The sequence below is a fragment of the Aplidium turbinatum genome, chromosome 7 (assembly GCF_918807975.1).
Source record: "Aplidium turbinatum chromosome 7, kaAplTurb1.1, whole genome shotgun sequence".
Classification (NCBI taxonomy): domain Eukaryota; kingdom Metazoa; phylum Chordata; class Ascidiacea; order Aplousobranchia; family Polyclinidae; genus Aplidium; species Aplidium turbinatum.
The window spans coordinates 760,169-786,216 of record NC_137478.1 but is presented as its reverse complement, the minus strand read 5'-3'; the positions used below and the strand labels follow the sequence as shown (position 1 = coordinate 786,216).

At 39.6% G+C, this 26,048-nt stretch overlaps 2 protein-coding genes across 3 annotated transcripts; both read left to right on the top strand.

Annotated features, from left to right (window-relative positions):
• Positions 1 to 1,587: 1,587 nt before the first annotated feature.
• On the top strand, positions 1,588 to 4,425 carry LOC145774057 (UPF0728 protein-like). The gene has a single exon (XM_082585198.1). The coding sequence runs from the start codon at positions 3,421 to 3,423 to the stop codon at positions 3,697 to 3,699; it is 279 nt and encodes a 92-aa protein (XP_082441324.1). The 5' UTR covers positions 1,588 to 3,420; the 3' UTR covers positions 3,700 to 4,425.
• On the top strand, positions 4,388 to 24,284 carry LOC145774056 (armadillo repeat-containing protein 3-like). Of its 2 annotated transcripts, XM_082585196.1 has the most exons (21): positions 4,388 to 4,527; positions 4,705 to 4,822; positions 5,676 to 5,801; positions 6,140 to 6,205; positions 6,672 to 6,847; positions 7,315 to 7,441; positions 7,905 to 7,972; positions 8,385 to 8,571; positions 9,269 to 9,421; positions 9,901 to 10,009; positions 10,601 to 10,720; positions 11,304 to 11,433; positions 11,540 to 11,676; positions 12,993 to 13,161; positions 13,480 to 13,580; positions 14,299 to 14,406; positions 15,294 to 15,362; positions 15,756 to 15,820; positions 22,150 to 22,261; positions 22,481 to 22,643; positions 22,806 to 24,284. In XM_082585196.1, exons 1-21 carry the CDS (start codon positions 4,480 to 4,482, stop codon positions 23,007 to 23,009), a joined length of 2,556 nt encoding a protein of 851 aa, XP_082441322.1. In that variant the 5' UTR covers positions 4,388 to 4,479; the 3' UTR covers positions 23,010 to 24,284. The 2 variants fall into 2 exon arrangements, with proteins under 2 accessions (XP_082441322.1, XP_082441323.1); XM_082585197.1 differs by lacking the exon at positions 15,294 to 15,362.
• Positions 24,285 to 26,048: the final 1,764 nt, after the last annotated feature.

The following is a 26,048-nucleotide window of genomic DNA, read 5'->3' as shown; positions in this document are numbered from 1 at the left end:
AAGAAATTAAAGCAGCAAAGAACTTTCTATTTTTGAGATCAAAAATGAGCTGGGAAAATTTACTAGAAATAAAGAGAAGAGTCACACTGGAAAGAAATGCATTGATTGCAACAAATAGGATTTGGAAAAGCAAAGATTTTAAACGGGAAACAAAACAGAAGCTGATCAAAAGCATTATATTGTCAATTAATAAGTTATACTACTTAGCCACGAGTTTGGTAAAGAGATGATTTTCTTGAATTAGGCTACAATTCTTGTAGGCTATATAGCCTGCGAAACCTGAACATAGGCCTATGTAGCCTACAAAAAAGGTCTCATGTGGGTTCAGTCTGAGCAGCCCATTTGCACCTGTACAACAACATTTCACAAAATTTAGGCTGACTTGAATTTCCCACATTACTTCACAAATCACAATATTAGCAGGCCTATGGTAATTTAAATTAATGCACCAGCACCATCTGGTAATGACAACATAGATATTTTAACGCATTTTCAGTTTCCCTTCAACCTCAAAGAAAGCTGTAGCCTATTCATTATAGCCTACCTCTGAACTAGAATGCATCTTGTGTCTTCCCAGTTGGCACATTTTAACTGACACTCCTATCAACACTAAAATAAGTTAATTTCGATGATCTAACAAGTTGAGTGAGAAATGTTTTTTGCTTGCATCGAAACTCGAAAATTTCCACTCTTCTGATCCATTCACTGACAACATGCGTTCCCAGTAGCCTACCATCCGTTTGGTTAAAGAAATAAGAAAAATTTTCAAAAAGAGAAAAATTGGTTGGTTGGTTTAGAATCTTTATCTTCGGACTGACAAAGCCTTAATAGGTTATTCCTGGTAGTTTCGCATAAGCCTACTTGTATAGAGGCTTTTGACGCAGGGCCGGTTACCGAGATTGAGCGAGTGAAGTTTCCGAATGTTGAAGTGTTGTTGCCAGAGAATTATTCCATCCATTGGTGCCGCTGAATGGAGAGCAGTTCTGAATACGTTGCTCAAGATCACACCCCCAAGAATCGAACCAACGCCGCGTGACCTTGAGCCGGCGCGTAACCACTGAGCTAGAGTTAGAGGTACCGTACCGTATTATATTTAGTTTTTATTACTTTCGGTCATACATTGCACATAGCATAACCTTAGTCTCCCCTATCCTGAAAGTTTGCTTAAGGCAAAAATATCGTATTTAAACAGTTTTTAGTTTAATTCTGTTTAAAGATGTTTTTTGATACGTTACTGCCCTCAGTCTAAGTTTAAAAGTTATAGCGGCCTTTAGCGGTGATTTTTTTTATCTTATTCCCTTTAACAAAATCATGACAACCAAACTCTAACTCTTGCTTTTCGTGCCACTCCAAACTTCTGGAGCCTGAGACTGAAATATCCTTCAAAAAATGATAATTCTAATCAGTATAAAGATTGATCATAAGAATCAAGAATATAAACATAGCTCTTGTTTTTAGCTAAAAACAACCACGTTCGTTGCACGTTGATGCAACATTGACAACAATCAATGTAAAAATAACAGGTTTTGCTGGCTGGTCAACCTGCCTATTAGTTGTGCGTTTATAAGTCTGTCCTACAGCAATTTGTTAGTCCAGGTCTTATTCCAAAACAATAAAACTTGTAGGATGATCATGATATTTTTCAGATGTTGTACTTCATAAATAGACAAGCAACTACGGTATTTCATAAATAGACAAGTAGCCTAACTACGGTATTTCATGAATAGACATTAGACAAGCAACTACGATACTTCATAAATAGACAAACAACTACGGTACTTCATAAATGGACAAGCAACTATGGTACTTCATAAATAGACAAGCAACTATGTTACTTCATAAATAGACAAGCAACTACGGAACTTCATAAATAGACAAGCAACTGTGGTAGGCCTACCGTACTTCATAAACAGACAATCAAAAGTGGGAAATTTGAAAAGCCACAGTTAGTTTTTTGGAGTTTTATGTTGATGTTATTATAAACATGTTTACCTACTTTTTATAATGTGTGTAAAAATATGTGTGTTTGTTTTTACATTTCCTTGATATTTTAAATGGCAAAATCATCATGGTGGCAATTGACTTGTAGACCAGATGGTCGTCTCTTTGTCTGTACGGAAACTTTGTACAACTTTTGCAGTGTACCGGTATGCAATATATAATGTGCATATTTCAAACATGTGCTGTTTCTGGCAAATAAACCATTGATTGATTGTGTCAAAAGTTGGGTATCTCCACATGTAGCCTAACTACCGTTCTAATAAAAGTTCAAAAGTGACAACTGGAATTTCTCATATCTTTGTAATGAATTTTATGGGATTGGTTACTTTTTTGTACCATTGAGAGATGAAACTTTTACTAATATTCAAAGCCAGCTTATGGCGTTGCTGTGCTACTAATTACGATCATCTCAAAACTTGGCTTTTGTTTCAACACTGGTTGTTTGGAACCATATAATTTTACCATAGTTGCTAGAAACATCTTTATTTAAAACAAATACAGTATATTTAATTGTTTGAGACTGATATTGTTACAGATGTACACCATATTTTTATTTATCATTATCAGGGAATATTTTTAGTTCAAATCATGCTGTGAGGGGAAGGTAAGAATCCCAATCTTCATGGTTCAAGCATAGCCTATGTCAGTAGTTGTCTTGCAGACCTTGCTTATACTTTCACATGGTGTCAAACACATGCTATTTCAATTATCAAGCAGACACTCTCATCACTTGGTCATCCAACTAACTAGGTGCTTGTGTATGTTCCAAGATGTATAGTAATGTGTAGTATGTGAATTTTTCATGTTCAAACTTAGATTGTTAATTAATTTGCTTGTCAATGTTTCAATGCAATCAAGATGCTTAGGATTGCTGCATTCAAACAACGCAGTCGTTGCTTTTCACCAGCAATAATGTGTCTGGATCTCTTTTATCCTATAAAAAAAATGAAAAATTGACTGGAATATTAATTTAATTATCTCCTTTAATGTGAACAGCATCCACATTGGTGATTCTGAGTGCATTTGATTTTGCATGTTTTTGCAAGTATTTTGTGTGTTCATTATATTTTCTTGTGAACCTTTTTTGCTATGATTTATCTAGGCCTACTGATTTTACAGTTCTGGGATATGCCAGCATACAACAAACATATTGAGTTCAGTTTATTTATTTTTGTTAAAAGAAAACTTGCACAAACACAAATGGCAAATAGTTCACATAACAAGGATGGCAACGGAAGACCAAAAAGCCCCAAAGTCAGCTGATGTGTTCTACATTAAATGTGGCTAAACTTAATTTTTAATGTTTGATTATGCCTCTGCCTGGGTATTATTTCAAGTATATACTCTCTTTTTTCTAGATATAAATTAGATTGCAAAGAGATTTGCATTTTCTTTGTACATAGTGAGTTAAATCTAAATATGCCTCAGTGTGCACAAGTAACTGTGCTATATGGTCCATACAATGCATGTGGTATTGTCGAACATCGCACATCTCGTCTGCAAGGGTTAGAGACACAACTTTCAAGAAACGGACACACTGTGACACTAGAAGAAAAAAAAGACTGGAACACGGTCCGATTAATCGTAAACGGCGAAACTGTATTTACTTGTGACATCAATCAACTAGATTATGTGGGAGATGGAGAATTGGACAAACTTTGCCTCAATGCTGTTGATTGCGTGGACAAGGCTTACTAAATTCGTTGAACTGCAAACTATTTTGTAGAACTAAAATCTTTTGAAGCTTCAGTAATGCTTTCATGAGCCTACTCGTTATAGCAAATATTTTCAGAAATACAGTTTTGATTTGATCTTTGTTGTAATTCTATTTGAACTGGATAAATGAAGTCCTTGTCTTTTAAGTGTGCTTTTCTGCCATTAATGTTTTTAATTTTTTTGTCATTTAATTATTTCTTAAGTTTTGTTGTTGGTTTTTTCACTATCTTTGAACGATTTTGTGTCACTGTCACAATGTGTAGCATTTGGTTGATGCGTAATGTTATTGCACGATTCTTGTGGGGGAAATATAACAGATTGAATGCAATAATGTTACACCAAAGAAAAGAAAAGTTTGTGATAAATTTCACTAAAAATCTTGTTTCAACATGATTTGACATTGTGGTGCCCACCTTTAATCTATGGTTTAACTTATGGTAATTACTTGATCTTGACTCCACATACTAGAAGCGATTGGGAGAAGGTTGCCATGCACAACAAACCAGGCCACATCAAATTAACTGTCACAATGACTTTTGTTATTGTTGGAAATGCATCAAGAAAAGGACCTATGTTTGGCTGACGTTGTCTCGGCTGCTCCTGAAGCAAACTTGTAATCTTGTTTAACAACTTGTTTAAACAACATTTGTGTTATCAGTAATAGCCTTGTATGAGGATTTTAAACGTTTTTGCATTTTTGTAACCAAGTAGGCGAAAAGCAGGTTGCGATTCACACAAGTTTGAAAATAATACAAAAAAATAATGGGGAAGAAGACAAAGAAGGAAGTGGAAGCCCCGCCAAAGGATGTCGTGAGTTTATTTGTTTTCTGCATTTCTTGCTTTGAGTTTGCGGTGATATCGTAATTTCGAGGTGTGTATTGGTCTAAAAGTTGCTCGATTTTGAGACCAGCACATCCAATATAGCTGTATTACGTGGTTGTTATGTGCTCTACAACCTGAACTGATTTTTGTCATAATTCGTTTCAGTTCGATCCGCTCAGCATCGAAAGCAAGAAGACTGGGACAGTTGTTCTTATGCTCAAGTCCGAAGAAGAAGAAGTCCTAACGAAAGCTTGCGAAGCAATTTACAAATTCGCTGATAAATGTCAGTTGAAGATTCAAAATATTAGTTGAGCTTCTTATATAAAAGAATGTTTTGGAAAATTCATCATTTTTTTACGCCAAAGGTTGGGTTACGATCTGTAGTTGAAGATTCAGATTAATTGGACGGAAAGATAAGGAAGCCAATCTTCGTTTCCACCTTCAGGCATCCCATTAAGTGTCTTGACAACGACACACCCGCATGCTCTTGAGCGGTGTCGAACCGCTGCCCTTTCGAACATCGAACCAGAGCTTTCACCACGGAGACGATAATCATCATAAATGCCAATAAAACACTGTAAAGTTGTGCATAACGGAATACTTAATACTGTATTGTGATTTTCATGCTTTAAAGTTGGCATTTCTAAGTTTTTATATTCCATTTCTAGCTAGTGCATGGCACTCAACGTTGAAGAGAGATTTGTATGTTTGAGACTTCCTTCTTTACTACAAAAATTTGGAATCGTTTATTGTATCTTCTTCATCTGCTTCCATTGCATCTATTTACCTCCTCCTTGATCTCCCATTACATCCATGTAACACATCCTTGATCTTTCGTTGCATCCATGTATCTACTTCTTGATCTTTCTTGTAGTTTTAAATCTAGCAACTTTCCCATTGCATTCTTCATCACTTCTCTTCCCATGGCCACATCATCTTGGTCTACACTCATTTGCTTTCTCATTAATCTTCTTCCAATGCTTTTTGTAAGTTGTAACATTTTCACTCTGCCTTGATGACAATCTTAGAATTTTCATCCATGAGCCATTCTCACTGTTGTTTCTTTTTGTTTCTTCCATATCTTTGAAACCATCAAGTTGAAATAACAGATCAATATCTTGTGCTTTATTTTGAAGGTGACGAGAACAAATGCCTGTTACTGGAGTTGGGAGCCATGGAATCGTTGATACGCTTGATTGAACATGACGAACGAGGCGTGAAGCGATACGCTTGTATGGCCTTTGGAGTGATGGCTGGACATCGTAAATACATTTGATTTAATATTATAATAAAACTTTGTTTTAAAACTGAGAGCTCGGTTTTGGTAACACAGTTCATTTGCATGACAGCTCGTTTGTATCTACATTTGTGAGGCATAATAGTTCATCATGCTTGCACCGCGCGTGCTCTACTCACTATCAATTGTGACGTATGAGCGAGTGCTAGTCTATTCTTTTCATGAAGAAACAAATTGATCCTTGCTGAGTGATCTTGAAACAAACATCCGATCAATTTTCAATAATCTGATGAATCGATCTGTGGTGTTGTGGCAACGATCACTTGGTATCCACCTAACAATTATGTCATCTTCTTGTTTCAGCGGAGGTTCGCCGTTACCTGAGAAAGACCAACTGCATCTCCGCAGCCATCCGGTTGCTAGGCGACGGTGGGTTAAATTTTGCTCGTTTTTAACTGAAAAGAATCAAGTTTTTAATTTGATGAAAGTTTGAATGAAATGCTCCTCTTCAATTTTTGTAACTTGTGGGTCTCTTTAGATGTAGAGTACACATTGTACACTGGAACCAGGTCTGCCGGTTTCACAAACAAAGCTTGTGGAATGCAGTTACAAAATCTACGTCAATTTTTGACAGCAGCAACATTATATGCCACCACACGTAGGAAAGGGGATTTTATGAATCAAGTATCCCTGGAGACAAACTGTGGATGACATGGGATTCACAGTTTACTTAGATTGATTCTGTTTGTTAATACTTTTAATATCAGGGGCATTTCAAAGTTGTACGTGTTCTAATTGCTGCTGTTTATCATGTTGGATAATTTATAATCTGATATGCGGCCGCCATATTGGGTTTTCCGGATGTGACCCGACTTCACCTCCATGTGCATTCCAGAGGATGACGTGTGCAATGAGTTTTCGAGTTTGTTCCTCGCCCACATGTCCAGCGAGTTCGCGAGCAAACTTTCCATAACCAAGTCAGAGGGGGTGGAGCCCCTCATCAACCTTCTGTCCTCCCCTGATCCGGACGTGCAGAAGAATTCGGTTCAAACTCTGTGCCATCTTGTGGAGGTGAGGTGTGGTCTCGTTGATTTGTACAGGGGGGGTTTGGTGTGGTGTGCCGATGATGGTCGATATGATTGCAAGGATGGTTTTGTTAGTCACATGACCAATTAGATAAACCGACATTGGTTTACCCAGAGGCAGGGGCGCGTTCAAACATTGGCGGGCTTAACGTTGCTTGAGCTGCATTTTTTCAATATCGACTCAGCCATGAGCAGCAGCCCATCAGCATCGGTTGCTTGCTTAAGGCTTTGAACTTTGTCATCAACGTTTTGCCGCACGATGGATGTTAACCGATTGTGGCGAAGTTTCCTTCACAAACTGTCGGATTTGAGGCAAGAAAACTTGCGAGGGAAGCAATAAGTATAAACGGTGCTGACAAGATGCCGATTCTGCAAGAGTAGTTGCGTGATGCATGAATTTGTTACTGAGATGCAAAAGCTTCTAATTATTACTGTGACGATCACTGCTTGTAGGAATTTCAAAGCAGAACTTCTATCCGCGAGCTTGGGGGAATTCTTCCTTTGCTGGAGTTGTTGAAATCCGAATACGCGATAATCCAGCAACTCGCACTCGACACACTTGCATCCCTCACACAGGATGGTGAGTCAAATGAAAGTAGCATCTAGCTGCTTCAACCTGTTGTACGTAACAATGATACGTCTTCTATGTTTAATTTCAAGACAACCAGCAATTGTGAAAATAGAATAGATTGAGTTTCGTTTCAGCAGCATCATCGTTGTTTATTTCACAAGTGTAGATGCAACCGCTACTACCACAACGAACCGGCAGCATCAGCTAGAACAAGTCGTCTGCATCTAAATTCGTGATATTGTGAGAATACTTTCGCCCTCATTTGATATTGGCCTGAAAGCATTCAGGTTTGTAAGTTTCTGCAAGCCAAACATTCCCGGGACTAAAATATAAGAAATGAGACCCCGCCATCATAAACCCCTCACAAAGTCTACCCCGTCACCCCATTGATTACCCAGTTAGCTCTCTCACAGTTTCTAATGAAACCACCTTCTATTTGAATGATTGCAAACTGTCACTATTGTTACGTCAGGAGAGTCGCGCACAATGCTTCGGGAGTCCGATGGTTTGGAGCAACTTGTCAACTTCGTTGGCCACAAGGTGAGTTGACCACTTTTGATCGTCGAAACTTCGAGATCGCTAGACACCGTCGCCTCTGAAAACTGCTTCGCTTAGTTTTGAGATAAGGGAGATGTTAGTCTTCAGATTGATGGTTCCTTCGGAAGCTATCGATCGATTCTATCGATTTCGAGGGAAGATGTAAAGTTTGTAAACTTCAGGAATTAAATTTAGTGAATGTCAACCTCCAAAACCGGTCTTCCAGGTGTTTACAATAAAGCTCGCCATTTATTGTGAGGCAACACAGCTCCTGCAGTTTGAAGGGAGGCATTTTGTTTGAAGTGTTACGTCATCCGCACGTCATAGAACACTTTTCTGTGTGAAATGTCACCACCTGTGAAAGGGGGGTTACTGTATAAGTCTCGATGCATTTGTCAACTAATCTTGTTATCAGGAATTTGATGACCTCCATGTGAATGCCCTGGCTGTCCTCTCTAACTGCATGGAGGATACCGAGTCCCTGGATGAGGTGAGGAACACTGGAGGACTGGAGAAGCTCATGGGATTTATCACCAACGAAAGCGCCCTCCCCCAAGTCCAAGAGCACGCGGCCAACGGCCTTGCTCGGGCCGCTAGGAACGGTGAGATGGGATAACGTAGTAGTAGGTTTGGTTTTAAATCTTTATTGTCGGAGAGACCAAGCCTTGATATGTTATTTCTGGTAGTTTTGCATACTTGTAGAGTCTTTTGACGCAGGGCTGGTTACCGAGATTGGCAGAGTGAGTGTTGTTGCCAAGGAATTATTCCATTCACTAGGTGCCGCTGAATGGAGAACAGTCCTGAAATGGGTTGCTCAAGAGCACACCCCGAGAGTCGAACCAGCGCCTCGTGATCTTGAGTCGGGCACTTAACCACTGAGCTAACGGGACGGATAAATAATTGCTGTGGTTGCTTTGATGAACATCTTGTGGAAATGTTGAATAAGAATCATGTTTCATTTTGCGTTCCTTGCGATAACATGCAAATTGCAACACCCTACGATTGCAGGCAGCAGCGAAGTGACATATAGTCATCGAGCCATCTGCTTCCATTGTTTTCTGCATATTATTAAATGTCTTGCCGAGACACAACCGCGTGTCTTGGAAAGGGGTCGAACCGACGTCCTTTGGAACTTCACGCAGATGTTCTTACCACCGGGCCACGCAGCCGACAATGCGTCTTGGTTTCGATAATTTTCAACAGTTTATCAAAATTATAAACTGTGTTTTAAGTTTTGTGAATTTGTTTGTTTGCTTCGCCATCTTTGCTCCAATCTGATGTGGAATTATTTCGTTGCAGTCGAGAACGGAAAAATTCTCCATGAACAGGAGATCGAGAAGACGCTCATTCTGATGTCACAATCAGACGATGACCGCGTACGCATTGCTTCCAGCCTCGCTATAGCGAGCATGGCCAGCAACTTGGCCGCCAAGGACGCCTTCGGAAAGCAAGGTGGGTGATTGACGAGGCTCCTGTGTACAATCAAGTCAAACTTTTAATCTTTCTGGCCCTTCTAGAGGATGATTGTTTGCAAACGTTCATAATTATTATGGTGATGATAGTTGTTAGGGGTTTTTCTATCTCTTACCCACAAAGAGACTTTGATTGTGACAATAATGATGATAATGGGAAGCTGACAATGCCAGGGTTGTCCTCTCCAGCTCTTCTGCAACAAGGTTTATTCTGTAGCTTCAAAACCTTTTAACTTCATAAAAGAATCAAGATCCTTGACGACAACTAATGACGTCATAACAACATGACTCCGTTTTGTTATTGCTTGCTTCTGGAGGCAAATTATAAATTCAATTCACTTCTCTTAAATTACCATCTTCACTCCATGAAAACCAGGAGCTAGCTTTGCTTTTAGTGGTGTCACTCATCCATGACGCGTCATCAGTGAGAACATTGTTCACTTACGTCATTCTTTTCAGAGGGTATTCCTCCGCTTGTGAACCTCCTTGCTTGCGAAAACGTCTCAGTGAAGGAGGCGGCCTCACTGGCTCTCGCCAACCTGACTCTCAACAACACCCACACCAGCACGTAAGTGACATTGTGTGACGCAACTATACAACCGTGTATGACCTAATAACCTCGTGACGCCTGCAGTTGGGTGAACACCTGTGTACATTTGTGGATTGGATTGGTGGAGATTCCGCTCGATTACCTTCCACCAGGAACTAGAGAAAGCAACTTCTTCTGATTGGCAGATCTTTAGGATGAAGTTAAAAATATAAAATGATATAAATATCAGAGATAAGGATTTTTTTATCAGAGTAGGCCTGACTTTACTATGCTGGTCTGGTCAATTTTAAACTGTTAGTGTTAGGTTTGGTGGCCGTGCTTAACTTTACTTTCATCGACGTATCCTTTAAATCTACATCGCATGCACGTTTTAAACTTCTATGGTTTTGCCGCCGTTTCCTTTTGTTGGTTTTATTCCCGTAAACTGTTGGTAACCTTGTCATTGCTGTTGTTTTCCGACAAAGAAAAATAAATTGAATGGAATTGAATTGAAATTGCTATCAAAAGAACTGTCTAAGTATTTTAATTGCATTTGTTTTTTGTAACGTTAAGTCGGCTTGGAAATGGCGACATGCGTTGCCATGCAAATAATTTGTGCTTTGTCACCAGTGAAGTGGTTACCAGTGGGGGTGTGGAGCAGTTGCTGTCACTCCTCCAGAACACAAGTGAGAAGGTGGTCGTGAACTCTGTGGCGTGCTTGATCAACCTTTCCCAAGACTTTGCAATCAGGTGACCTCTAGTGACTTCATGCGACTTGAGGCAACTTAAAGTGACTTCGTGTGACTTGAGGTGACTTCGTGTGACTTGAGATGACTTCGAGTGACTTGAGGTGACTTCGAGTGACTTGCGGTGACTTTGTGTGACTTGAGATGACTTCGAGTGACTTGAGGTGACTTCGAGTGACTTGAGGTGACTTCGAGTGACTTGAGGTGACTTCGAGTGACTTGAGGTGACTTCGTGTGACTTGAGGTGACTTTGTGTGACTTGAGATGACTTCGAGTGACTTGAGGTGACTTCGAGTGGCTTGAGGTGACTTCGAGTGACTTGAGATGACTTTGTGTGACTTGAGATGACTTCGTGTGACTTGAGGTGACTTCGAGTGACTTCGAGTGACTTGAGGTGACTTCGTGTGACTTGAGGTGACTTCGTGTGACTTGAGATGACTTGAGATGACTTCGAGTGACTTAAGGTGACTTCGAGTAACTTGAGATGACTTCGTGTGACTTGAGATGACTTCGTGTGACTTGAGGTGACTTCGTGTGACTTGAGGTGACTTGAGGTGACTTTGTGTTTATTTTTCTTGCATTTCCAGGTCCGATGTTTTCAAACGAGGCGTAATTGCTGCCCTCATTCCGGGCCTCAAGTCGCCCAGTCCCAATGTACAGAGCAAGATATGTCAGGCGATTGCCGGTTACGTCACTGGCGCAGACGCCAGACTGGAGGTACAACTGTTTTGTTCAATGCTGCACTTTCATTCACTGGTGAAACAAAGTTTCTCATTGAATCCTTTTTGAGCATTTGGATTTATTTAACGATTCTTCTTTCAAGATGCGCACACGCGACGGTCTCGCTCCACTGATTGAGCTCCTGCAAACAAATGATGACGACGTGCGTCGAAACGCGTCCTGGGCGCTTCTTGCCTGTTGCCCCGATCCGCCTTCCGCTGCAGCCATATCCAAGCTCGGGTAAGGAGGAATTTGATGTTATGGATCCATTTGTAGCCGTTTGTGGCAAAAGTAACATTTTGGCGAAATTGAGTTAAGTGAACATATATAGTCTGAAAAGCATAAAGAATGATCTGTCAGAGTTTCAAGTTGAAATTCATTTGATTTCGACGAAAACAAGGCAGCTGATGTTTGCCAAAGTCAAATCGTTTTTGTTTTTTTTGGGAAAAAGTTGATATGTGCGTAGGGTTACCGCCAGAAAAACTAATACGGCTGAGTCCACTAAAACAAAGTACAAAAATACTATCATATTTTTGGATATTTGTAAGGAGCTAGGAATTTCTATGGGACTTTTTACAGTAGACTAATCAAAGTTGTTGCGCTTTTAATCTAAACGCTTACAATTGCCAAAGCAAAAATTAGGAATATTAAAAGAATGATCACAATTTGTCACTCTCTTCTTTTTTAAATCCACAATAGACGTGGCCAATACGTTGATTTGTTCTCAGTTGTGATTCATTTAATTACTTTATGACGTAACTATTGTTTTTTCTGTCCTTTAAATTTTAAATCAACAGTTAGCAGTAGACTAGGTCGCCTAGCCTGGGCAGCCTTCACAAAAACAATCTACATTTCAAACTTATAGTACGTGGCAATTACGTATTTAGATTTTAAAGAATAAACTCAAAGTGGGCAAAGCATGCGATTAAGACTATTGCAGGTGCTTCGTGTCAGACCTGGTCAATGGTCATAAATAGCATTGAACTCATTATCCTGCATCATGATCTTTTTTGGGAAAATGAAATTGTCAAAATCCTTCGGTACTATTTTCTGTACATTCTAAATGGTTCAAAGAAAAATCTTTTGAAAAGTTCATATCAACTTTTTGCACAAAAACTATTAGGTAGAAAGTTGGTATGGGAAATTTTCGTGCAAAAAGTTGATAAGTTTACACTTTATTCAAAAATACAAAAAACTACGGAACCTAGAAAGTTAAAACTTACACACTTAACATGTATCAAAAATCTCCGTCAAACCCACATACCCTCAGGAAAATCATATAATGTATAATTTTTTAGCATATAATTGCAAACTTCAAACCGTCGTTTTTTTAAATGCCAAAATGTGACTTATCAACTTTTGCCTCAAACGGCTTCAATTACTTTCAACTTGGCAACACTCTTCTTTCGCAGTGTTTCCATCTCTTGTATCAGTGATGTAATAGTTGAAGAGTGCGAAGCTAATTCGCTAGAACGCTATAGCTGAGCGTTTGTACGTTTCTAGCCAACGCCGCTGGTTCAATTCCTCCCATGGGCATTAATTCGTTCTTGCTTCAGGGGGTTGGAAGTCCTCCAGGAAATCAACGATTCCGAGCAGCGACGCAACAATCACAGTCTGGCCGCCTTCGAGAAGCTTCTGGATAGCAACCTGTCGGCCAAGTACAGCCTCACTGGGAGACTGGCCCCTCATAACGTCATCAGTGACGGGTTCTACGATCCTGGACAGGTATTCTATTGTTGACGTCATAGACACTTTGTCAGGTAGTTTGTGTGTTGGTTAAAGGGAAAGACGTCATCATTAAGGTAACACATCGATTACGCTGGACGTCTTTGTGACGTTGCTATTTGGTCAGCCGACGAGACTTGATTTCCGCTTAGTATGCACTGACCGATCCTTCCAACCCAGGTTCGTCCACATTAGATGCCAGATCCTCTTGTCTCCTGCAGTCGTCCTTCAGTCATCATCTCAGATCCAATATCAGCTTCCAGCAAAGATCTGTGTCCAATGCCTCGTACCTCAATTGAATTTGTCTTTCTATTCCAGCTCCGTCCCAACAGCAAGTTTGAGTCTCTGGAGGAGCTGAGCAAGTTGGAGGTGAACCAGAGAAGACCAATCTTTGTGGTGAACTGCAAACCAGCTGATCTGTGAGTCGTCTGCGCTGCATTGTTGCGTAATAACCGATAGCGTTGGTCGCCGTGTTGTGTGAGTTTGTTTGGAGTGGAATGCTGTGAATGCGTGGGTATCGGTACATTCCTTCTATCCTCTGATATCCCAGATCCGGTGGATGCAAGCACATGTTTGATGTTTGCTATCATTCATGATCTGACCGACCACGGAGGATCATGAGCATCCAATGAAGATGCAACAGGAACAAAGCATCCACCAACGTAGCAAGACATCCGCCCAAACTCCGACATACCAGGGATGACTCGTGCGTTGTGGCGTTTTTGACGTTCGTGTTAAGTGAAGATGTTGCTTTTGCAGTGTTGCGACTAAACAGTGAGCGCTTAGGTTATACATGACGCTGCTGACACGTCACAGACGACGTAATAAAGCGGCCACTTGGTTTGCACCATGGCATATCACGCACTGATGTCATCTTCTCATCTGTGGTGTGCTGTAAACGACTTTGCGTGAATTGATGTTGACGGGGTTTCAAATAGAAACCTGTGTGAGTAATTTTTCCATCGCATCATTTTCATTTCATATTTAGCAAAGCATTTCATTAGTGACCGAGGGGTGCACCCTCTGGTGTGAATGTTAGTGTTAGATCTTTATTGCATCATCATTAGAGCTCGGTCACCTGCTTCGCTGTGACGTCATAAAACATTTGCAGTGTTTCATTTTTACTTTTCTCAAAAGTACGTCGACTACAAGCCTCCTAGTGGAAGAAGATGACCGTGAGGGGGCGCTCTCACCTGGCCAAGAGGTCTCTCGGCCCGCCAGTGCAGCCTCAAATGTTGGAAAAAGGTGTTACGCATGACTACCCATGCATGAAAATTACACGCATGGTTAAGCACGATCACATGGTTATGGAGTCGGAAGATACAGTATTGTTCAAAATTTTGGGACAAAAATATTTCCTTTTTAAAAATGATTTTGTGGTCAAACAATGCACATTGGACAATATGCGGCATGTTGATGGAGACAGTTACCGCAGCTGGTCTTTTTGAATTCGGCTGATGTGTTTGCCGCCCAACTCCACAGCCTTATTTTTACTTTAATCCTATGCTATTGACACCAAGAGAATTCTATGTTTTTATAATTTAGTAAATTATGTTTTTCAATTGACATTGAAGCATGCTCGCATCTGATTAATCTTTTGCATCCCTTCCTTTACAATCGAACTATGATCTTTCACTAATATGCCCCAGTTATACTCGCCGCTGGAAGGGAGCAATACTAACCAGGGTTGCCAGCTTGCCAGTTTGGAGACTGCAACGACATTTATTTACATGACTAACCTTGCTGTCAGGGGTTGATCATGTCAGGGCACAGAGTGTGACATTCCTTGCAAATTACTGACGACCACCCCTTGACAGCTGCACGTCATTTTAACCCAATTTGCATGGATTTGTTTTCGTTGTGTTGGTAAACTTTAAGTTTTTCATTTTAATTTGTTCATAATCTTTCCAAGGATGAAACTTGCTTTCTGCAACATTGTGACATATCGATGACGTCATCTATATGTATTGTAATGATTTACCAATCGAACATATTGGTCGCCCAAGTCTCCAACGATCTGGGTCTCTGCTTCGGCATAGAGGATTATCTGGATGGTAGGAAAGTGCCTCCTCTAGCGTCCTCTATTCCGACACTGAGGGACTTCAATCAACCACCAAATAATTTGTTTGAAGCGCCAAGTCCCAGGAAGACTCATCAGACAAGGGAAGCAGAGTGAGCTCGAAGGCTTCCTACACGAGGAGGTTGGTACGCGCTGATACGTCATTCAATTCGTGTTTGATTACGCCTGTGCAACGTCATAATTGATAAGTTAGTGAGATCATAGTAGACCGCATGGCGTAATTTAGCAACTATCCCGTGAATGCACCCCAGCTTGCTGATGAGTTGATTGTCTTCGGTACTTACAATGCACAACTCAGCGTCAACGCAATTTTCTATCATCTTCTACTGATGAGATAACTCTCAGATGGATCTACAGTGTTGTTTGCTGACAAGCTATTATGACGTCATGAATACACGTTGTGACGTCATTTGGAACCGTGAGATTGTTGCTTTATGGAAGGTAATGACATCACTAAGTCGTGACCTCACTACACGGTAGTCTGCATCTTCCCTAATCCCTGGTTGCTTCCCAGGAAGAAGAAGGACAAGGAAGCTCTCCAGAAGGAGGAAGCAGAGAGGATACGAGCAGAGAAAGAAGGTGAGTCGTGTGACGTCACAGTGACTTACACGCGCGTTTGCTTCGATCTGCAAGTGTTCTTGGTGACCAGAGTTCTTTCAAATTCCACGTCTATATTCTACTGAATTCGACACTAAATTCTACGAGGCCTTGCTCATCAAACCCTCCAATCCTTGGCTCACTACCCAGCCAGAAAATCAATCACTTTTCACGTTGATTCAGCGTCTGCAGACGTTGAATCAATGTAAAAAGTGATTGATTTTCTAGCTGAGTAGGCAGTAGGCACTTAGACAGTTGTTTGTCGAAGTGCCTCGTATTTTGTCAACGTCTAAATCGTTTTAAATAAAGTAAACAGTATCACACCAAATCAGAAGAATTGGTTTATTTAAATGCATAGCTTTCGCCACACAAGTGTGGCTTCATTATTGGATTGTATCGTTATTGGATGTCTCTAATTGCCTTTGCCATGTTAGTTCTCCCTTTTGCATTTCTTGATTGATTTTACGTTTGCGTGGACCAGTTGTTCCGATGCTTGACATGCAATGGGCTGACATGCAATATAGACGAAAATATTCGCAATTTCTCGCTTCTTTATGTTAAACGCCGTGTCGTAACGGCTTTATCTGCTTATCATTCAACAAAATTACCTCTTCACTAAAATTCTTCAGAAGATGTTTACAAGCATGAATGCCGCACAGCATCGTGATCAGCAATTTGTTGTAGCCTGTACCAACTCTTCTAGCTTTGTATTCCATGATGTCCATTTTGTAAATTCTATGATGTCCATTTTGTGAATTCCATGATGTCCATTTTGTAAATTCCGTGATGTCCATTTTGTGAATTCCATAATGTCCAGTTTGTGAATTTCATGATGCCCATTTTGTGAATTCCGTGATGTCCATTTTGTGAATTCCGTGATGTCCATTTTGTGAATTCTATAATGTCCATTTTGTGAATTTCATGATGCCCATTTTGTGAATTCCATGATGTCCATTTTGTGAATTCCATAATGTCGATTTTGTGAATTTCATGATGCCCATTTTGTGAATTCCGTGATGTCCATTTTGTGAATTCCATGATGTCCATTTTGTGAATTTCATGATGCCCATTTTGTAAATTCCACGATGCCTATTTTGTGAATTCCATAATGTCCATTTTGTGAATTTCATGATGCCCATTTTGTGAATTCCGTGATGTCCATTTTGTGAATTCCATGATGTCTATTTTGTGAATTCCATGATGTCTATTTTGTGAATTCTGTGATGTCTATCCCATGACAACCTGTGTTTCCTCTCCAGCGCTGATGAAAGCCCAGCTGGCTGCAGAGTTGAAAAAACAGCAGGAAGAAAGAGGTTCTGACGTCATAGTAGAAATGACGTAGTGTCCCGTAAATCTCATAGCGTTAGAATGTTTCATAGATGTTATGATGTCATATCATGACGTATTTAGTTATAGTACAATGTGATATCAAACTAACATTTAGCCTTAGCCAAACAATTTGTATTTATCCAACTCTCAAGAGTTGGACAAACTGATTCGAACATTGCAATTTTTTTTTTCAATGTTTCCATGATCTCACAGTTTAAGGTTATTAATCTCAGGTGTGTCTTCTCTAGTACGTGAGCCTCCCATGCGGTGTGTGTATTTTCTGTGAAGATGTGTAGGTCTCCTCTGTGGAGGTGTGTGTGTCTCCTCTGTGGCGGTGTGTGTGTCTCTCCTGTGAAGATGTGTGGGTCTCCTCCGTGGAGGTGTGTGTCGCCTGTGGAGGTGTGTGTCTCCTGTGAATATATGTATGTCTCCTCTGTGGAGGTGTGTATGTCGCCTGTGGAGGTGTGTGTGTCTCTCCTGTGAAGATGTGTGGGTCTCCTCTGTGGAGGTGTGTGTGTGTATATATCTATGGAGGTGTTAGTGTCTTCTCCGTGTAAGTGTGTGTCTTCCCTCTAGAGGTGTGTGTCTTCTCTGTGTAAGTGTTTGTCCCCCCCCCCCCCTGTGAAGGCACGAACAAGTCTCTCGTATGGGTAGGTTTTAATTTAAGTGAAGAGGTTCAACGACCGCACAAGGTGGTACGTAAACAAGGAAGCAAACCAGCTATTAAACATTTTATTTGGAAGGAAACCAACACAGTTGATACCTTCCGCGGTCAACGAAGCGTCGTAGCCAACATACGTCATTCATTTTGTAATTGTGGTTAGCTTTCTAGTTCTAGACATCGCCCACTAGTTGAAGCTAACTTACCTACTTGGTACTAACACGTCATGTATGACGCTACGTTGCTGAACAACGTCATATGTTGGAATTGACATTGATTTCAATAAGCTAAATTATCAACCTTTGCTACTAAACGTAAATACTTCATTGGAAACTGCCTCTGACACCGAAATAGAAAGCGACTAGCCCTGAACTAATGTGTTGTTCTAAGAATGCGCCTGAAATTGCTTGCTCATGTCTAGCTCGATTGATTATAATCCTTTTGAATTTTTGCGTTCAAGTCAACCAGCCACGTTCATTTGCAATCCTAACGACAACTTTGATTTGTGTGAAACTCTAAACAAGTCACTTGTACAGAATATTAGCCCAAGTAACTATTACGAACAAAATTCTCCAGCACTTTATAGAAACCAAAATAAAACTATAGCATTTCTTCATATTAATATTAGGTCCATTCAAAAAAACTATGATTCTTTGTACGATTTTCTTACGACACTACAAACCCTTCCTGACGTCATATGTATCACTGAAACTCGCATTAAAACAGCACCATTGGTAAACATTGCTATTCCTGGCTACGACTTTGTATATGAAAACTCGTTAACCTCTGCTGGTGGGGTCATGATATATGTTTCCAACCGTTATTCTTTTTCTGTTTTAAATCATTGTAAAGTCGATTCCGATTACTGTGAAAACTTATGGATTAGTATCAAAAACTTGACCACTCAATCTAAACTAATAGTTGGTGCACTCTATAGACACCCAGGAACTAATTTATTTTCTTTTGTTCAAGATCTAAATAATTCCCTAACCACTCTGAACGAAAAGAATGAAAAGTACTATCTTCTTGGGGACTTTAATATAAACATCACTAATTGCAATCTCCCTGGTGTGACCGAATATTTAAACATGCTAGAAAGCAATGGAGTGTACCCTCTGATAGTTGAACCAACCAGAGTGACTGATACCTCTTCATCAACTATTGATAACATTTTAACAAATGACACTTCAAACGCTATCCTGCCTGGTATAATCACTAGTGACCTCTCGGACCATTATCCTATATTCTGTATTATTTCTGGTTTAAAGAACTGCTCTCGTTCAAATGCCTACTTTGTCAGAGACAAACGGCACTTTAACCCTGAGCTATATTGTAATGACCTTAGTAATCATATGTTTGAATTACTACCAGTATTGTCTGAATTGACATCTGATAATTTAAACTTGAAGTTTGCTCGCTTTGTGAAAATAATCACTAGCGTAATTGATAAACATGCTCCACTTAAACAACTCTCTCGTAGACAAACTAAATTAAAAAGTAAACCCTGGCTGACTCGAGGATTGCTTGTTTCCATACGAAACAAACAAAAAATGTACAAAACTCACTTTCTAACAGGAGGCGAAACAGGAAAATACATTTACAAAAAATACTCAAATAAACTAACAAAGATTAAAAGTATAGCAAAAAAGCAGTACTTTCAAAACCAACTGAACATTAACAGTAATGAACCAAAAAAAATCTGGAGTATTTTAAATTCTCTTTTGCCCAATAAAAAGAAAACAACCCAAAATGTTGATTGTGTTCGCGTTGATGATAAACTGGAAAGCGATCCAAAAATAATAGCTGAGAGTTTTAATTCCTTTTTTGCCAATATCGGAAGCCACCTCGCAGAACAAGTCGAAACTGATAAAACAAATAATTTTAAAGACTTTTTAAGCAACCGTGTTTCCTCTTCTATTTTCCTTGAACCACCAGACGTGTACGAAATAATAGAAGAAATACATCAGCTAAAGTTAAATAAATCAGCAGGGAGTGATGGTATCTCGCCTTATTTCCTTCGAATCTCTTCGACTATCATAGCCTTGCCTCTATCCATCCTTTTCGACCACGCATTTTCGAATGGCATATTTCCAGATGTTCTCAAAATTGCTAAAGTCATTCCAATTTATAAATCTGGAAGCAAACTCGAAACAAATAATTATAGACCAATTTCTCTACTCTCATGCTTTTCAAAGATTCTAGAAAAGTTAATGTTCAAACGTTTGACATCGTTTATAAATAAGCATTCGATCTCGCCTACTCGGTATGGCTTTCGTGCCAACCATTCAACAAGTCATGCTGCTTTAGACATTATTACCTCCTCATACGAGCAAATGCAGAACAATGAATTGACTGGACTTGTTTTACTAGATCTTAAAAAAGCCTTTGACACAGTTCATCATAAAAAACTTTTGCATAAACTTGATCATTATGGAATTCGAGGAGTTGCCAATGCCTTACTTACTTCCTACTTGAAAAATCGTAAACAATTTGTGTCTATTGGTCAAGAAAATTCTACATTAAAAGAAATAAAATTTGGTGTCCCTCAAGGGTCCATATTAGGACCGCTTCTCTTTTTACTTTATATAAATGATATATCTAACTGTGTTTCTTCTGTTCCTAGATTATTTGCTGATGACACTTGTCTGGTTATTAAAGCCGATAATTTATTAAGTCTTCAAAATTTAATTAATCTTGAACTGAAAGGAATCAAACGTTGGATCACAGCCAATTCACTTACGATAAATGCTTCTAAGTCTAACTTTTTAATAATTGCACCCAAGACCAACCAAAAATCAACTAATGTTGAAGTATTTTACGGCAATACCCAACTAAAAAATGTTCACACTGCTAAATACCTTGGTATCTTAATTGACAAAAATCTATCTTTTCTTCCTCATATTGATGCTATATCTTCCAAACTCTCCAAATCTGTTGGCATACTCTCTAAATTAAAACATTGTTTATCTACCAAAGCTATGCTTCAGCTTTACTATTCTCTTGTGCATCCTTACCTCATATACGGACTGACAATTTGGGGGTCGTCATACAAAACACATATTGGAAAGCTTGGTGTTTTGCAAAATAAGGCAGTCAAAGCTGTTGTGAAAGGCAAATGGGCTGACCATGTCACACCCTTTTATAAGCAACTAAATATCCTAAAGTTAAAAGATCTGTACAACTTTGAAATTGCTAAGTTTATGTATCAGTTTAGTTTTAATTTATTACCCGACACTTTTCAAAACTACTTTAAAAAATGTAACCAAATTCACAACTTTTCTACTCGAAACTCGACCAACCTAGATTACTATTATTATCGATACACAACCACAAAACTACAACGCTCAATAAAATACTCTGGCGCAAAAATTTGGAATAATATATCAGATGAAATTCGCAAATCCTCATTCACAACTTTTAAAAGAATGTACAAAAAGAAAATTATTGACTCATATTAAACAAATGCTAAATTAACCTACTAATCAGTTTTTTGACTTCTTATCATCTTGGACAGCTTCACCGTTATTTATGTACTATTATCTCTTTGTCTCAATTATTCAATTATAATTATCATTGATGAGTTAAGGGTGGCTGCTTGACTTGAAGACCTTGAACGGTCACTTCGCAGCCTCCCGCTGCTGTGATGCTACCATCATTTTTTACTCGTTTTTTTTTTTATTGTAAACTTTTCAACAGTTTTACTGTACATTGTGTTTTGATTTATTGTACATATTTTTTCGCAGCGGCCAATAAACAAACAAACAAATATCCGCTCCGCCGAAAACATCTTGTTCAAATACCTTATGTACAGTCGACATGTACGACAACTGATGGGGCACGAATCCTCACAATACGTCATCGAGGCGGATGAATATCATGCAACTTTCTAATCAACAAGATTTTAGAATGTGAAGCGCAACGCTTGATTGATGTTAAGTGGCTGTCCTGTCGTAACCGGTCAAGCTTTTGAAACCAATCAGCTCATCTCCAATGTAGCTTCTGGTTCCGAATTATGTCGCCTTGAATTCGTATTGCTGGAAGTTCATGAACTGATCTTGCAACAATTTGTCGGTTGACACAATTAACTTCTTCAGGAAGTTACTAATACAACTAACCAGTAGATTGACTAATGACTATGTAGATGCTTGATAGTAATTCCTCATCGGCCTGTGGATGCGGCACGATGGAACAAACTTCTGACCATCTCACTCTTGAGCGCCCATCTGATAACCGATTACTAAGCTTTCCCTTAAATTAATTTGTACTTTGTTATTGTTGATGGTGGTTCTTTACGTTTTTGTTTCAACTTATTAATGCACAGATTCTGTATACCGCCCTCCTATGGACACCGTGCTGCAGGGCTACATCGATGACGTCACCAAGTTCATTCAACCAATGGCGACGATGAAGGAACAAATAGTGGCACTTGCTCAGTACGTCACTTGTCACGTGTGGAAGTTGTCGGCGTTGGTGCCAATGTGTGGTTTGTAGTTTAACGTTTAGTTGATATTTCCAAAGAATTCAGAAGCCTCCTCGCGACTGGCCGCACTCATTTCGAGCGCTTGGTCTATAATCAACGAGCAGCAATGAGGAGGACAATATATTCAGCTGTTTATCGATGCGGTCGTCGTACACATGTCTTGTATCGGCAGGTATGTGGTGGAGAGGATGGGAGGCGAGATCCCAAGAGGGGGGTTGGTGGACTTCAGCTGGGAGCTCCATGTAGCGCAGTTGAAGGTGGATCTCAAATCCAACATCATTCCAATCGGGAAGGTGGAAAGAGGAATCCATTATCACCGAGCGCTCTTGTACAAGGTGGCTGATCTAACAATGAACAAATTTGGCTGAAACGTTTTGTTGCACCAACCTGACCTAATATTGTTAATGACTCGTATTCGAGTTAAATATGACGTCATAGTTATTGAACATCCTCCAGCCGAGATGAATCTCTGTCTAATTTTCACAATTTCCTTTTAGGTTTTAGCCGATAAGATTGGTGTGCCATCTACGCTCGTTAGAGGGCAATACAACCGCGCTTGGAACGAGGTTCTCGTAGCTGCCTCGCTGGAGAAGGGAGCCCCCCGTTACCCCCCCACCCGGTACATCATCGATTTAATCCACGATTGCGGCAAATTAATCCGAACTGACTGCCCTGAGGCTATTCAGTACCAGTCTATATAACCGGACGTGACGCGCAATACACGGTCACGCTCCATTGATCAATCATCACTGAGTTCTTTATTACATCACTGTAACGTTTTATGTGAATAAGTCAATTTTGTTGCAAACATGTTGGTGACGTCACTATCGATAACACACTACGTCACGTCGATTCAGAGAGTTATCTGAAGTAAATAAACTTACAAGCAATTCTTATCTTCCTTTCAAGAATTATTGTCACAAGATTATTTTCTTAATTATTCTTCGTATCTGTTCAACTTGCAAGTTCTATACAGAATTTATATATGACCCCGAGCTATAGGTCGCGTGTACCGATCTAAATCTTGTTTTGTTTTTAACGGAAATCCATGAATGTAGTTCCTTGCTATTGCGAGAAAGGTCTAACCGCGTTCTTAAGTATTCCTGAGGATCAGTGCTGGCGGTGGCGCGGTGCATAGAATTGTGACGTCACAAATGTTGATACCGTTTTGCACCTTAAATTTACAACTCTGGGTAAACCGCAACACATAGAAAATGACAAGTACGAGAATAGTGAAATTACTTCTTTTTTTTTGTAAAATTACTTCTGCTGAAGCGGTTTTTCAAATTATATACGTCGTTCACCTGCCAGATATTTTACGAAGTTTTCGCATTCTCTAGAATGGTTTCAGGAATTTTCAAGATTACCTACAATTGGTGGATATATCTAGTTTATATTTGATGAAACCAGGCCATCGTCTACCAGGTGGGGCTGCTGGACCGACATTGATCAATCTAAGTCGATACTTTTTCGGTCAATATTCCTGTCACAATCGTCCCACACCTGTTTTCTCAAGTGAAAAAGTTGCTCTTGACAATTGTTGCAAAGTAAGCAAACAATGAACTTACACAGAATTAGCCATCTGCTAGCTACTACCTAGCCCAGTGGCTTCCAACTGGGGGTGTCGCAAGCTATTTCTCATATTCACTTTGTATCTCTCTTCAAATAGTCAGCTAATTGTTGCTGGTAAATTTTTCATGCACAATTGCATTTGTTACATCATTAAGGACAAATTTTTGTTATACAGCATACCCCATGATGTTTAGTTGTCGCGAATTCTTATTGTGGCACCCTTTTATTGCTTTGACATGTCACAGTTGGTGTCTATACAAGTTGTGGTAAATATCGATTGCAGTTCAGCAGGTGAATGCCGTGCATGGACATGGTTTTGCTCGTTTTGTCTGCTATGCTTTGGGTAGAGCAGCATATTTATTTTCAACTGACTTCGAAATAAATAAATTTTACTTTTTTTAAAATGTCATTTCAAAGTGGCATTCAACCTTAAAATTAAAGTCTTACTGTTGATTTCTGAAGTTGTTATTATTAACTGCTCTTCCCAAGGGCACGTACACAGTGAACTTATCTACTTTTCTCCACACTGCATTGAGCTAAAAGTCAGAGAAGTTACGAATACTATTTTTAATACTAAGTCTTTGGAATGAAACGGTAGGCCTATGTTCCAACAACCTGTTGCATTCGAGGTGAAGAATCGCTGGCAAACGAAACCATCTTCTCAAGGGTGCCGGAACCACTGACCAAGTCTACTACCTGCTTACTTATTATTCTTCATTAGAAGCATTGCTCGTAATAAAGTTTCCATGACTAGGCTTCGATCAACCGCCCACCCCCTCGTAGCCTACTGACCCACAATTGCCGATCTTGTCATTTGTCGAGCCCTGTCGTGCCTTATTTTGTCGTGCCCAGACTTACGCCCAGTTACAAACAGGGTTGAGAAAAACCCGGGTTTTTTTAAAAAAGCCCAACTCGCCCGGATTTTTTTGGGTTTTATTGGGTTTTTTAAAAAAGATGCAAAAAAAGGTAGATTCATGCTTATTTCACCTCAAAACTACTTTTTATGAATGAAGTGCCTTTCACTCACAGGACATGCTTGCATAACTCAATAAAATAATGCCCTAGGGCTGTAGTTTAGGGTGTCCCACTTTTAGGCGACTTTTCAGGAAAATTAGGTTCGGGTCAAATTCTGACTGGATTTTCGTCACTGATTTTAAAAATGACGTTATTTTTTCATTATGACGTCATCTTGATGCGCCAGCTAGCGGATTTTTGCTATTTTGGCCTTATCACGAATATGGTAAGAGCTAGAGAGTTTGAACTTGCGCCAAAATGACCGGAAGGAACGATTTCCTATCTGTTGTCAATACAATATGAAACGCTAACTGCAACAGAAAAGGAGTTATTTTGAAAAAACATGTTTTTGGACAAAAAAAATGAGAAACATGGCAATTTTGCTACAGTGACGATTTTATATCGATTAAGTTGCTGTGCTGCGCCACATTGTTTAACAATTAAGTACAGTGGTTCTTGGTAGTAGTCTACTAGCATATTGTATTTACAATTAATTACCTCAGCATTAATTTTTGCATGCATGTTGCAATTACTAATACTAGCAAACGTTAAACCCTTGGTCATTTATTTCAAAAATCTATCAAACAAAACCACCATTCAACAACACAACACAGTTCAATGGGATTATTTATCACACCATACTGTGCAAAGCAGCACAAATGCGCAAGTCCGTTCACAACGCCTTTCAGTCTTCCAATGAAGCGCTCTGTTATTGTCGATCATACGCCAAAACACTGATAGAGACGAAAAACATGTTATGCATGGAGCCATCTTACTTTCTTCGGAGTAAAAATCACGTAAGTTGCCACACTTCAAAAGCGTCTGCTCGATATCAACGTTCTTAGAAAATTTTTCTGTCTTACCGCATCAGCAGCAAAAAACGGAGCTTCAGCGTGGGAACTTAAAGCAACGTTTTTAGTGCTCAACCATTGGGATGCATGCTTAATGAAATGTTTCAGAACAGCGTTGAATACTGGTTCATCAACATATTTATCTGCAAGTTATAAACCTCTTGTGAACAGTACAATTGAGGGACCTTCAGCAGCGGAAGGTTTAAGATGGATGACCAAAGATGCTGGCAAATGAACACAAACAATGAAAGAAACCATACGTTGAAGTTTAGGGATATCCTGAGGCTCTTAAACACAATAGGC

Coding starts and splice junctions, on each gene's coding strand:
- LOC145774056 (XM_082585196.1), top strand. CDS start 4,480: ATGGGGAAGAAGACAAAGAAGGAAGTGGAAGCCCCGCCAAAGGATGTC. Junction 13,162..13,479: donor GGTTCTACGATCCTGGACAG/GTATTCTATTGT, acceptor TTTCTATTCCAG/CTCCGTCCCAACAGCAAGTT. Junction 22,262..22,480: donor CAAATAGTGGCACTTGCTCA/GTACGTCACTTG, acceptor TTGTATCGGCAG/GTATGTGGTGGAGAGGATGG.
- LOC145774057 (XM_082585198.1), top strand. CDS start 3,421: ATGCCTCAGTGTGCACAAGTAACTGTGCTATATGGTCCATACAATGCA.